This window comes from Nicotiana tomentosiformis, chromosome 8, assembly GCF_000390325.3.
Source record: "Nicotiana tomentosiformis chromosome 8, ASM39032v3, whole genome shotgun sequence".
Lineage (NCBI taxonomy): Eukaryota > Viridiplantae > Streptophyta > Magnoliopsida > Solanales > Solanaceae > Nicotiana > Nicotiana tomentosiformis.
In genome coordinates, this window is record NC_090819.1 from 107,414,873 (window position 1) to 107,428,248 (window position 13,376).

A 13,376-nucleotide genomic window follows, 5' to 3' on the forward strand; every position below is an offset into this window, starting at 1 on the left:
TGTTCAACTGAATTTGAACAATAGAATGGCCATTATAATAACAATTGTTATTGCCTTTCTTATTACTGGCAATGCTTGGTATCTTTGTAAAATTATAACTTGGTATCTTTGTAAAATTATAAAGTGGACAAAAATCACAACCAAGGTTATTGATAGACGTGGAATTAATTCATATCCTTCACGTTCTCATTTGATGTGGCGTAATGCATGGAGTTATTCTCTCATTTGGCATATAGGAAATGCATTTCACAGATTATTATTAATCTTAAAGAAGTATATCATGTTAATACTTCAAGCCCAGTCCTTACAGTGTACGATTCATCGACAAGTCTTGAAGTAGGGGTATTTGTAGGCATATAAATTTTATTGGAATTAAATCCGTAACATAATTTAGACTATATTTTAAATTCAAGATATATTAATTCAAATAAATTTATTGGGCTAATATAATTAGATTATTTATATAAGTTCAATATATATGGATTAAATAAATAAGTCTTAATCCATTGGGCTAACCCATTTAGTTGGCTACAAGTGATGATCCTACTTTATTAAGCCCAAGATATCATCTTCCTAGAAGCCCGGTTTGGCGCCACGTGTCAAATGACGTGGCACACCAAGTCAAATAGAAGATCCAATAGGATCATGCTACGTGTCAAAATGACAAGGCATGCCAAGTCAAATTGAAAGGCCAATGAAAATGTGCCACATGTGCAAGTGACATGTTCTGGCTAATCAAATACGACCTTGTCACTCTTCAATCTGATTGGTGGGAAAGAGTTTGTTCTCATCACAACTCTTCACTCCCACAACTATAAATAGGGGTCTTCATAACTCAGAAAGACACCAAAAGTTATAACAAGAAACAAGAGGGAGCTCGTGGATCAAACGCTGCAGATTTCTCTAAAAGCTACAAGCATTCAAGTGTTCTAAGGATTAAAAGATCAAGACGAAGATTCAAGAACAAGCTGCAAGCCCTTGAATTAAAATACGTCAATATCAAGATCAGGTCTCAAGCACTTGGATTAAAATAAAATAAAATTCAAGATTAAGCTCGAAGTGTAATGACCCAACCGGTCATTTTGACTTTTAGAACCCTGTTTCCCTAAATAAAACTCCTTGTATGTGCTTCTATTAATTTATGACTCGAGGGGATGGTTGGTTCGGGATTTGGGAGTGTTCGGGTTGAAATCGGAACACTTGGTTCCTTAAGTTGTCCTTAGAATGCTAAGTTTGACTTCGGTCAACATTTCGAGAAAACGACCCTGGAATCAGGATTTAACGGTACCAATGGCTACGTATGGTGATTTTGGACTTAGGAGCGTGTTCAAAAATTTATTTGGAAGTTCGGAGTTAAATTAGGCTTGAAATGGCTAAAACAAGAATTTAAGTTTGGAAGTTTGATCGGGGAGTTGACTTTTTGATATCGGGGTCGGAATCCAGTTTTGAAATTTTTTATAGCTCCGTCATGTCATTTATGACTTGTGTGCAAAATTTGAGGTCAATCGAACTTGATTTGATAGGTTTCGACACCAAATGTAGAAGTTGGAAATCTTAAGTTTCATTAAACTTGAATTGGAGGATGATTCGTGGTTTTAGCATTGTTTGGTGTGATTTGAGGGTTCGACTAAGTTCGCATGATATTTTGGGACTTGTTGGTATAATTAGTTGAGGTCCCGAAGGATTCAGGCGAGTTTCGGACGGCTAACGGTTCACTTTTGGCCTTTGGAAGACTGCTGATAACTGCTGATATTTTTCTTCTGATTTCCTTATACGCGATCGCGTAGTGTAAATTGGACAGAGGCGACTTTGTTCTACGCGATCGCATGAGAGATAGTTTGTGATCGCATAGGCTTGTTTGAGGCAGTGATATTTTTGTTCTTCGCGATCGCGTGAATAGGGCTGCGATCGTGTACGTGTGAGAATTTGGTATTCGCGACCGCGTGGAGGAGGTCGCGTTCGCATAGAGTAAGTGGAGCAGCAGGGAAGGCCACGCATGTGTGCTTCGCGATCGCGTGCAATGGTTTGCGATCGCGTGGGACTATAGGTTTGAACTTTGCAATCGCGTGGGATAGTTTGCGATCGCGTAAGGTTATTTTCTGGGCAGTGAAAACTTGTGCTACACGATCGCGTGAGGAAGTTCGCGATCACGTAGAAGAAATCACTGGATAGAGAGTTTAAGTTTTGAAAATGGAACTTCATCCTATTTTTCATTTTTAACGATTTGGAGCTCGGATTTAGGCGATTTTTGAGAAATTTTTAGAGAAAACAACGGGGTAAGTGTTCTTAACTCAATATTGGTAAATTACCTGAATCGATCAGTGTTTTTATCATTTAATTGGTGAATTAAATTGGAAAAGTTTGAAAACCCTCTTGGATATATTTGAGGATTTGAGGGCCGAATTGTTATCGAAATTTAGTAATTTTGGTATGGGTAGACTCGTGGTTGAGTGGGCGTTCATATTTCGTAACTTTCGCCAGATTCCGAGATGTGGACCCCACGAGCTATTTTTGAGTTAATTTCGGACTTTTATTGATAAATGTAGTATTTTCTTATGAAATTGATTTCTATAATGTTTAGTAATTGTGTCGAATTATTTTGGCTAGATTCGAGCCATTCAGAGTTGGATAATTGAGGAAAAGGCCTACTATTGGATTAAATCGGAACAAGTTGAGGTAAGTCTCTAGTCTAATCTTGTGAGGGGAAAATTACCTCATAGGTGATTAAATTAATAATTGTTGCTAATTGTGGGGGCTACGTACGCACGAGGTGACGAGAGTCCGTGCGTAGCTACTATTTATGCTAGAAATCCAGGTAGTTTAGGACTCAAATCATGAATTACTTGTGTAAATTGTATTCTTTTGTTTAATTAAAATTAATTGATATATATATATATATATATATATATATATATATATATATATATATATAGTGAATTGTTAGGGGAAAATATTAAAAGATGAAAATCTCATATGCTTAATTTTCTGTTTAAATTAAATAATTGTTAAAAGAAATTGTTCATCCTCTCGAATTGATCTTATAATAAATATACTCTCCTTCCGGAGGTACATAAGAAAATGTCATCCTTTCTTGTGGAGCGGGCCGAATGCCTCGGCAAGATAGATGCATCTATGGATCGCGCCGCACGTCCCTCGGCAGTGTACACGACACTCTCGATCGGGCCATACGACCTCGGCAGAAATCGTGCCTAATAATAATAATTATACGATATCTTGGCATTTCAATTGCAGTTTGTGAATTTAATTAATAGTTTGGAAATTATTGCATTTGAAGGAATTTAATTATTTCTGCTGGTTAAATAAATTATTGTTAACTCTGTGAATCATGTTGATTTAGATAATCTAGTTTTATTTCAATTATTATTATTGACCCACATCGAGTGTCACAGTCGGCCTTCTCATCTCTACCTCTTCGAGATTAGGCTTGATTCTTACTGGGTACACGTTGTTTACGTACTCATACTACACTTGCTATACTCTTTGTGCAGGACCTGCGGCAGGTGCTGTTGTTGGACCTATCGGTGTGCACCCGCGTTATCCAGAGGCTTAGTGGCAAGCTGCTTTCTGAGCCGTTCTGCAGCTACCAGTGCCTCTTCTTGTATTTGCCTTCTGTCTATTTTATTTCAGACAGTATATTGAGTTTTGTATAATCTACTAGATGCTCATACACTTGTGACACCAGGTCTTGGCACACACACTAGTAGAATATTTGGATTTAAATTCTGTTCTTTGTTGATTTAATTTACTAAATCTTTTCATATTGGCTAAATTCTTGCAAGTAAGAAGAGTTTAAATGCTCGGTTAATTTTTAAAGAATTGAATATGGGTTTAAATTTCTAATTGGCTTGCCTAGCTGTAGTGTTGGGCGCCATCACGACCTATAGGTGAAATTGGGTCGTGACAACATGGTATCAGAGCACTAGGTTCACGTAGGTCTCACAAATTATGAGCAGGCCTAATAGAATCTTACGGATCGGTACGGAGACGTCTGTACTTATCTTCGAGAGGCTATAGGGTGTTAGGAAACTACATTTCTTCATATTCCATCGTGCAATTGATGTAGTATTAAATATCTTTCTCTTATTCTCTCACAGATGGCGAGAACGTGCTCTAATGAGGTTCCAGACCAGGGAAGAGCTACTCCCCCAGTTGCTAGAGGCCGAGGCAGTGGTCGAGGGAGGGCTCCGGCTCGTGGTAGAGGACTAGGACGTCCCAGGACTGTTCTAGTTATGCCGCCAGTGGGTCCAATAGAGAATCCCATTATTGAGGAACATGGTGAGGTGCCTGTGGCAGAGCCAGCTCCGGTGGATTTCACATCTACACTGGGATTCCAGGATGTCATGGGTCGTATGCTGCAGTTCATGAACACTATGACTCAGGCCGGTTTATTTTCGGCAGACCCAGCCATATCTCAGGCGGGCGGGGGAGCACAGACTCCGACCGCATATGCTCCTGGACAGGCAGCTGCTGTATATTAGACCCAAGGTGCACTACCCGTGGGTGGAGCCCAGCCAGTGGCAGCAGCTACACCTGAGCCCAGGCCAGCTGCAGTTGCTGATCCGCAGAAACTATTAGACAGATGGACTAGACTACATCCTCCTGTCTTTGGGGTGAGCGACATGAAGATTCCGAGGATTTCATTGATCGATGCAAGGATAGACTGTACACCATGAAGATATTGGAGTCTCACAGGGTTAACTTTGCTACTTTTCAGCTAGAAGGCAGGGCCTGTAGATGGTGGAAGTCTTATGTTCTTGGCAGACCAGCAGAATCTCCTCCCATGACTTGGGACAGATTTACCCGTATTTTCTTGGACATGTATATTCCACCCTCCCAGAGGGAACAATTGTGGTTTCAGTTTGAGCAGCTCCAACAGGGTCAGATGTCAGTGACCGATTATGAGGTGAGGTTCTTTGAGTTATCTCGCCATGCACTTATGATACTCCCTACTGAGGCAGAGAGAGTGTAGAGGTTTGTTGCGGGTTTAAATACTGGCATTCAGGCCACTATGGCCCGAGAGGTTGAGATGTGTACTTCTTATGAGCTAGTCGTGGAGATAGCCCGGATAATTGCGGGTGGGTGTCAGCGCAGCTGAGAGCAGGTTACTAGAGATAAGCGGTTTATGTATTCTGGAGAGTTCAGAGGTGCTCCATCTGGGGGCAGAGGTCAGTTCGTGAGAGGACAGTCTAGCAGGCCACCATATCCAGCACCACCGCCTCCTTGGGGTCCTCTAGTGCGACCTTATTTCAGTGCTATACCAAAGAGTTCTTATCGTCCACTAGCTATTCAGGGTTCTTCCAGTGGGTATTCAGGTCACCAGGGCCAGATTATTAGTCAGCAACCCATTGTACCGAAGAGTTGTTACGAGTGCGGGGATCCCAGTCACATACAGAGATTCTGCCCCAGGCTTCAGGGTAGGCCAGTGCAGCAGGGTTAGTAGCCTATGATTACCACACCAGTTGCTCCACCAATAGTCCGACCACCAAGAGGTGGAGGACAGGTGGGTAGGGGCCTTCCTAGAGGTGGAGGTCAGCCAGGCGGAGGCCAACGAGTTGGAGCTCCAGCTCGGTTCTATGCTTTTCTGGCCAGACCAGATGCAGAGGTCTCCGATGCCATGATTACAGGTATTATTTCTATTTGCGGAAAAGATGCCTCCGTATTATTTGATCCAGGATCTGCATGTTCATATGTGTCCTCTCTATTTGCTCAATTTCTCGGTGTTTCTCGTGAGTCCTTGAGTACTCTCGTTTATGTGTCCACTCCTGTGGGCGATTCTGTTATTGTGAATCGGATCTACCGGTCCTGTATTATTACATTCTGTGGTTATGAAACTAGAGGAGATCTCCTATTGCTTGAGATAACCGATTTTAAAATTATTCTGGGCATGGACTGGTTATCTTCATATCATGCTATTCTAGATTGTCAGGGGCGGACCCACGTAGGGTCAAGAGGGTTCAAATAAACCCGCTTCGTCAAAAAATAATACTGTATATATAAGTATATTTTATATTTCTAAGAACGTTTTATGTATAAAAATTATTTTGACCCCGCTTAAAACATTGATGACGAATAGCCTGTTGGCAAAGTGGGTTCAAATTTTCCCCAAGGTCTTGAGTTCGAAACCAGTCAGAATTATTTTGTTTTAATACATATTTCCTATTTAAATAAGACGTCGTTTATGTCAAAAATACAGTGACCCAACCCATTCCCAAACTAACAGCCCCAATTCCGAAACCCTTCTCTATTTTTCTGCATATTTCATAAAAAATGCTTGTTGTCTCTCTCTCTCTCTCCCTCCCCTTTCTCTCTCTCTCTATTGAATCTTTTAGTTCAATTTCAAGGTCATATTGCTTCCTTCCATAGTTGTCTCCTGCCATTAGCCTCTCACTCTCTCACCATCAATTATCACCATCAGGTTTCTTTCTGATTTCTAATTTTTTTTCTTGTACATATAAATTAGGTCTATCTTATCAATTATCATTAAGTGATTTAGGGATGACTAATTGACTATAACATATTGGATTCAGATTAATTTTGTTTTCTAAGTGTATGAGTGTATTATGTATATGTGTTTGGCTAACTGCATTATATAGGTGTTCCTTTCAATTAACTCAATTATTCCATGATATAAATAATCTGCTTTAAAATACTTGCCCATCACTAGAATTGCCATTGCTGATTTTTTTATTTGTTCTCTTTGTTGCTTCAAGAAAAATTATGATGAAAACAATAACTCTTGTAAAGACATTTTGAACTTTCAAAGTTGTGGTCCAAAGCTATTTAATGATGATTAAAATCTCATCTAACTGTTTTATAATATAATGATATGTAAAATAAAAGAAAATTAAATTATTGGTGAAGAATGAATAAATGTTAGTTTAAATTTAAGTTTAATTAAATTATTCTTCTAATTCGAATTCTAATTTGGTAATCCAGTTTATGTTACAATGAAGAGATTTTATCCTCCGGTATCTTCCAAGTTGCCACAATCAAGTTCATCCTTTCTAATTGTTACTCCCGTGGAAGAAAATTTGAACCAATTAGTAGAACAACCTCAATCCTCTAAAAAATAAAGACAAGGAATAGATCTCGATTCTTTAAAGACTGATCCAAAGGAGATATTACCCATTAGAGACTTTCATCCAAATGAGCGTGATGAGATTAGAAGAGCATACCTCCGAAGAGGTCCTTGCCAACCCCGATATTATAAGTTTCCTCAAAGAGATTTTTCGGGCTTAAAGCGTCGTTTCAATCCTAAATGGTTTAAAGGATATCATAATTGGTTGGAGTATAGTGTGATTGAAGATGCAGCTTACTGTTTGTATTGTTACTTATTTCAAGATGAAGGCATTTATCAAGGTGGAGGTGATGTATTTTCAAGTTTAGGATTTAAGAGCTGGCACAAAAAGAACAGATTAGATATGCATGGGTCGAGCAGTATTCATAATCAGGCAAAAAGGAAATGTGAAGATCTATTAAAACAAAAACAGTCAATTCAAACTTCATTTGATAGGCAATCCACTCAAACCAAGCTCGAATACAAAATTCGCTTGAAGGCTTCAATTGAGGTGGTGAGACTCCTATTGAATCAAGGATTGGCATTCCGTGGACATCGTGAAGATGAATCATCATTAAACAAGGGTAACTTTGTTGAGATTCTTTCATGGTATGCAGAGAGGTGCGATAAAATTCATGATCTTGTGTTGAAAAAGGCTCCAAAGAATGATCAGTTGACTTCTCATAAAATTTAGAAAGACATTATCATTGCATGTAAAATTGAAACAGTTAAAGCAATTATGGACGATCTAAATGGAGACTCTTTTGCAATGCTAGTTGATGAATCATGTGATGTATCACGCAAAGAGCAATTAGCTATTATCATGCGATATGTTAATAGATGCGGATCTATGGTGGATCATTTTATTTGGATCGTTCATGTTCGTAATACTACTGCTTTGTGTTTAAAGAAAGCAATTGTTGATTACCTTGCTCAACATTCTTTGAGTTTATCTTATGTGCGTGGACAGTGCTATGATGGAGCAAGCAACATGCAAGGGGATTTACGTGGCCTCAAAACTTTGATTCAACAAGAAAGTAAATCTGCTTATTCCATTCATTGGTTTGCACACCAACTTCAATTGACTCTTGTTGCGGTATCCAAAAAGTGTCTTGAAGTGGGAGAACTTGTATTGTTTGTTTCTAATGTATTGAATATAGTGGGAGGTTCTTTTAAACGTATGGATGATCTTAGAGAATCTCAAGCAGAAAAAGTTCAAGAGGCATTAGACATGGGTGAACTTGAAACTGGTAGGGGTTTGAATCAAGAACTTGGTCTTGCTAGAGCTGTAGATACTCGTTGGGGTTCACACTACAAATCTTTTAAGAACTTTATTTCTATGTTTGGCTCAATTATTGATGTTCTTGATACTATCGTTGTTGATGCCTGGACTTTAGAAGAAAGAGCTAAGGCAAAGGGATATCTTAGCAGTTGTCAAACATTTGAGGTTGCTTTCATGTTGCACCTAATGAGAGATGTTTTGGGGATCACAAATGAGCTTAATACATCCTTACAAAAAAAGGAGCAAGATATTGCAAATGCTATTCTACTTGTTGAAGTGGCAAAGAGACGGTTACAAAAGCTAAGAGAAGAAGAATGGGATTCACTTATTGATAAGGTATCTGTATTTTGTGTCAAGTATAATATTTTGATACCAAACTTTGATGACCTCTATGTTAACTCTGGAAGATCTCGACGTAAAGTTGCTGATTATACTATTTTACATCACTATCGTGTTGAGACTATTATGAATACGTTTCAGGAAATGAAAACTCGTAGAGGATAGTTGTAATAATATATTTTATTAATATATTTTTTTGTTGACCTCTTTATATATTTGCTTCTTCATATTTTGAACCCGTTTGATAAAAATCCTGGGTCCGCCACTGTAGATTGTCATGCCAATACTGTTACCTTGGCTATTCCAGTATTGCCTAGGCTGGAGTGGAAGAGTTCGTATGTTAGTGCATTTAATCGGGTTATTTCTTTTATGAAGGCTTAACACATGGTTGAGAAGGGTTGTTTAGCTTATCTAGCCTATGTGCGGGATACTACTGCAGAGATTCTGGCTATTAATTCAGTGCCTATAGTTCGGGAGTTCTCCGATGTATTTCCTTCAGATCTTCCAGGCGTGCCACCTGATCGTGATATTAATTTATATATTGACTTGGCTCCAGATACCCAGCCTATATCTATCCCACCGTATCGCATGGCTTCGAAAGAATTGAAAGAATTGAAAGAACAACTTGAGGAGTTACTAGCCCAAGGGTTCGTCAGACCGAGTGTATCTCCTTGGGGTGCACCGGTATTATTTGTAAAGAAGAAGGATGGAACGATGCGAATGTGCATTGATTATCGTCAATTGAACAAAGTCACTATTAAGAACAAGTACCCATTGCCACGTATTGAAGACCTATTTGACCAGTTGCAGGGTGCTAGGGTGTTCTCTAAGATCGACTTGAGGTCGAGGTACCATCAGTTGAAGATTCGGGATTCGGATATTTCGAAGACTGCTTTCCGGACTAGATATGGTCATTATGAGTTTTTAGTGATGTCTTTCGGTTTAACTAATGCCCCGATAGCGTTTATGGATTTGATGAACATGGTATTAAGGCCATATATTGATTCGTTTGTCATTGTCTTCATCGATGACATTTTGATTTACTCGCGCAGTAAGGAGGAGCACGAGCAGCATATGAGAGTAGTGCTTCAGACATTGCGGGAACAAAAGCTATATGCTAAGTTCTCCAAATGTGAGTTATGGCTAGAGTCTGTAGCATTTTTGGGGCATATTGTATCGGGCGAGGGCATTAAAGTTGATCCCAAAAAGATTGAGGCAGTTCAGAATTGGCATCGTCCCACTTCGGCGACTCAGATTAGGAGTTTTTTGGGTTTAGCAGGTTATTATCGTCGGTTCGTGGAAGGGTTTTCATCTATTGTAGCACCTTTGACAAAATTAACCCAGAAGGGTGCTCCTTTTCGATGGTCCGATGATTGTGAAGTGAGCTTTCAGAAGCTCAAGACAGCATTGACTACAACACCAGTGTTAGTGTTGCCTTCTGGTTCGGGAATATATAAAGTGTATTGTGACGCTTCACGCGTTGGCTTGGGTTGTGTATTAATGCAAGAAGGGCGAGTTATTGCATATGCTTCATGTCAGCTGAAGCCCCACGAGAAGAATTATCCGGTGCATGATTTAGAGTTAGCTGCGATTGTTCACGTTCTTAAGATTTGGAGGCATTATCTTTATGGTGTGTCTTGTGAAGTTTACACTGATCATCGCAGTTTGTAGCATTTATTCAAGAAGATGGACCTAAATTTGAGGCAACACATATGGCTGGAGTTACTGAAAGATTATGATATTACTATCCTATATCATCCGGGCAAAGCAAATGTGGTTGCAGACGCCTTGAGTAGAAAGGCGGAGAGTATGGGTCGTTTGGCTTTCATTTCAGTAGAGGAGAGGCCAATAGCTTTGGATATTCAGTCCTTGGCCAACATACTTGTGCGGCTGGATATTTCAGAGCCCAGCCGAGTTCTTGCATGTGTTGTAGCTCGGTCTTCACTATTTGAACAGATCAAGGCTCGCCAGTATGATGATCCACACTTAATGGTTCTTTGAGAAATGACACTACATGGTGGTGCCAAGGAAGTTACTATTGGAGCGGATGGTGTTCTGCGACTCCAGGGTTGTCTATGTGTTCTTAATGTGGATGGACTGAGGAAAACGATCCTGGAAGAGGCACACAATTCTCGGTATTCTATCCATGTAGGTGCTACGAAGATGTATCGTGACTTGAGGCATCATTATTGGTGGCGACAAATGAAAAAGGACATAGTTGAGTATGTAGCTAGGTGTTTAAATTGCCAGCAAGTTAAATATGAGCACCAGAGGCCAGATGGCCTACTTCAGCAAATGACTATACCAAAGTGGAAATGGGAACGCATTACTATGGACTTTGTAGTTGGGTTGCCGTGGACCATGCGGAAGTTTGATGCAGTTTGGGTCATTGTCGACAGGTTGACCAAGTCGGCACACTTTATTCTGGTTGTGACTACGTATACTTCAGAGAGGTTAGCCCAGGTTTATATTCAGGAGATAGTTCGGTTGCACGGTGTGCCAATTTCTATCATATTAGATAAAGGCCCTTAGATTACTTCACATTTCTGGAGAGCAGTACAGAACGAATTGGGGACCCGTGTAGAGCTAAGCGCACCCTTTCATCCACAGACCGACGGGCAGTCAGAGCGAACAATTCAGATTTTGGAGGATATGCTCAGGGCATGTGTGATTGACTTTGGAGGTCAGTGGGATCGTTTCTTGCCTTTGGCCGAGTTTGCTTATAATAACAATTACCAATCGAGCATCGAGATGGCTCCATTTGACGCTTTATATGGTCGACGATGTTATTTACCCATCGGATGGTTTGAGCCTAGTGAGGCTAAATTATATGGTACTGATTTGGTGAAAGATGCCTTGGAAAAGGTAAAGTTGATTTAGGAGCGACTTCGTACAGCGCAGTCCAGACAGAAGAGTTATGCAGATAAGAAAGCGCGTGATTTATCCTTTATGATGGGTGAAAAAGTTCTCTTGAAAGTTTCGCCGATGAAGGGAATCATAAGATTTGGGAAAAGGGGGAAATTGAGCCTAAGGTTTATAGGCCTATTTGAGGTGTTGAGACGAGTTGGGGAGGTTGCTTATGAGCTTACATTGCCTTCCAGTCTATCAGGAGTTCATCCGGTTTTCCATGTATCTATGCTCCGGAAGTATCATGCCGACCTATCACATGTGCTAGACTTCAGCACAATTCAACTAGATAATAGTTTGGGCTATGAAGAGGAACCAGTTGCCATTGTTGATGAACAGGTTCGCCAGTTGAGGTCCAAGAGGATTTCTGCAGTAAAGGTCCAGTGGAGGGGCCAACCAGTCGAGGAAGCGACTTAGGAGGCCGAGGAAAACATGCGGAGCAGATATCCACACTTTTTCAGCACTCCAGGTACAATTCTAAACCCGTTCGAGGATGAACGTTTGTTTAAGAGGTGGAGAATGTAATGACCCAACCGGTCATTTGGACTTTAAAACCCCGTTCCCCTAAATAAAACTCCATGTATGTGCTTTTATTAACTTATGACTTACGGGGATGGTTGGTTCGTGATTTAGGAGTGCTCAGGTTGAATTTGGCACACTTGGTTCCTTAAGTTGGCCTTAGAATGCTAAATTTTACTTCGGTCAACATTTTGAGAAAATGATCCCGAAATCGAGATTTAACGGTTCCACTAGCTCTGTATGGTGATTTTGGACTTAGGAGCGTGTTCGGAATTTTATTTGGAAGTCTGTAGTTAAATTAGGCTTGAAATGGCTAAAACAAGAATTTAAGTTTGGAAGTTTGGCCGGGGAGTTGACTTTTTGATATTGGGGTCGGAATCTAGTTTCAAAATTTTTTATAGCTCCCTCATGTCATTTATGACTTGTGTGCAAAAATTAAGGTCAATCTGACTTGATTTGATAGGTTTCGACACCGAATGTAGAAGTTGGAAATCTTAAGTTTCATTAAACTTGAATTGGAGGATGATTCGTGGTTTTAGCATTGTTTGGTGTGATTTTAGGGTTTAACTAAGTTCGTATGATGTTTTGGGACTTGTTGGTATAATTGGTTGAGGTCCCGAGGGGCTCGGGTGAGTTTCGGACGGCTAACGGATCACTTTTGGCCTTTGGAACACTACTGATAGCTGCTGGTATTTTTCTTCTGATTTTCTTATACGCGATCGCGTAAGTTTGTCTGCGATCGTGTAGTGTAAATTGGGCAGAGGCGACTTTGTTCTACGCGATCGCGTGAGAGATAGTTTGCGATCGCATAGGCTTGTTTGAGACAGTGATATTTTTGTTCTTCGCGATCGCGTGAATAGGGCTGCGATCGTGTAGGTGTGAGAATTTGGTATTCGCGACCGTGTGGAGGAGGTCGCGTTCGCGTGGAGTAAGTGGAGCAGCAGGGAAGGCCACGCATTTGTGCTTCGCGATCACGTGCAATGGTTTGCGATCACGTGGGACTGTAGGTTTGAATTTCGCGATCGCGTGGGATAGTTTGCGATCAAGTAGGGTTATTTTCTGGGTAGTGAAAACTTGTGCTACGCGATCGCGTGAGGAAGTTCGCGATCACATAGAATAAATTACTGGGCAGAGAGTTTAAGTTCTTAAAATGGAACTTCATCCCATTTTTTATTTTTAACCGATCGGGTATTGGATAGAGGACTGGGGCGGACATATTTGGATTTTGGGCCTCAAATTAAATAGCCCAAA

General features: G+C 40.3%; 1 protein-coding gene across 1 annotated transcript; it reads left to right on the top strand.

Annotated features, from left to right (window-relative positions):
* Window positions 1-7,817: 7,817 nt before the first annotated feature.
* LOC104085115 (uncharacterized) lies at window positions 7,818-8,864 on the top strand. The gene has a single exon (XM_009589071.2). The coding sequence runs from the start codon at window positions 7,818-7,820 to the stop codon at window positions 8,862-8,864; it is 1,047 nt and encodes a 348-aa protein (XP_009587366.2).
* The last annotated feature ends 4,512 nt before the right edge of the window (window positions 8,865-13,376 follow it).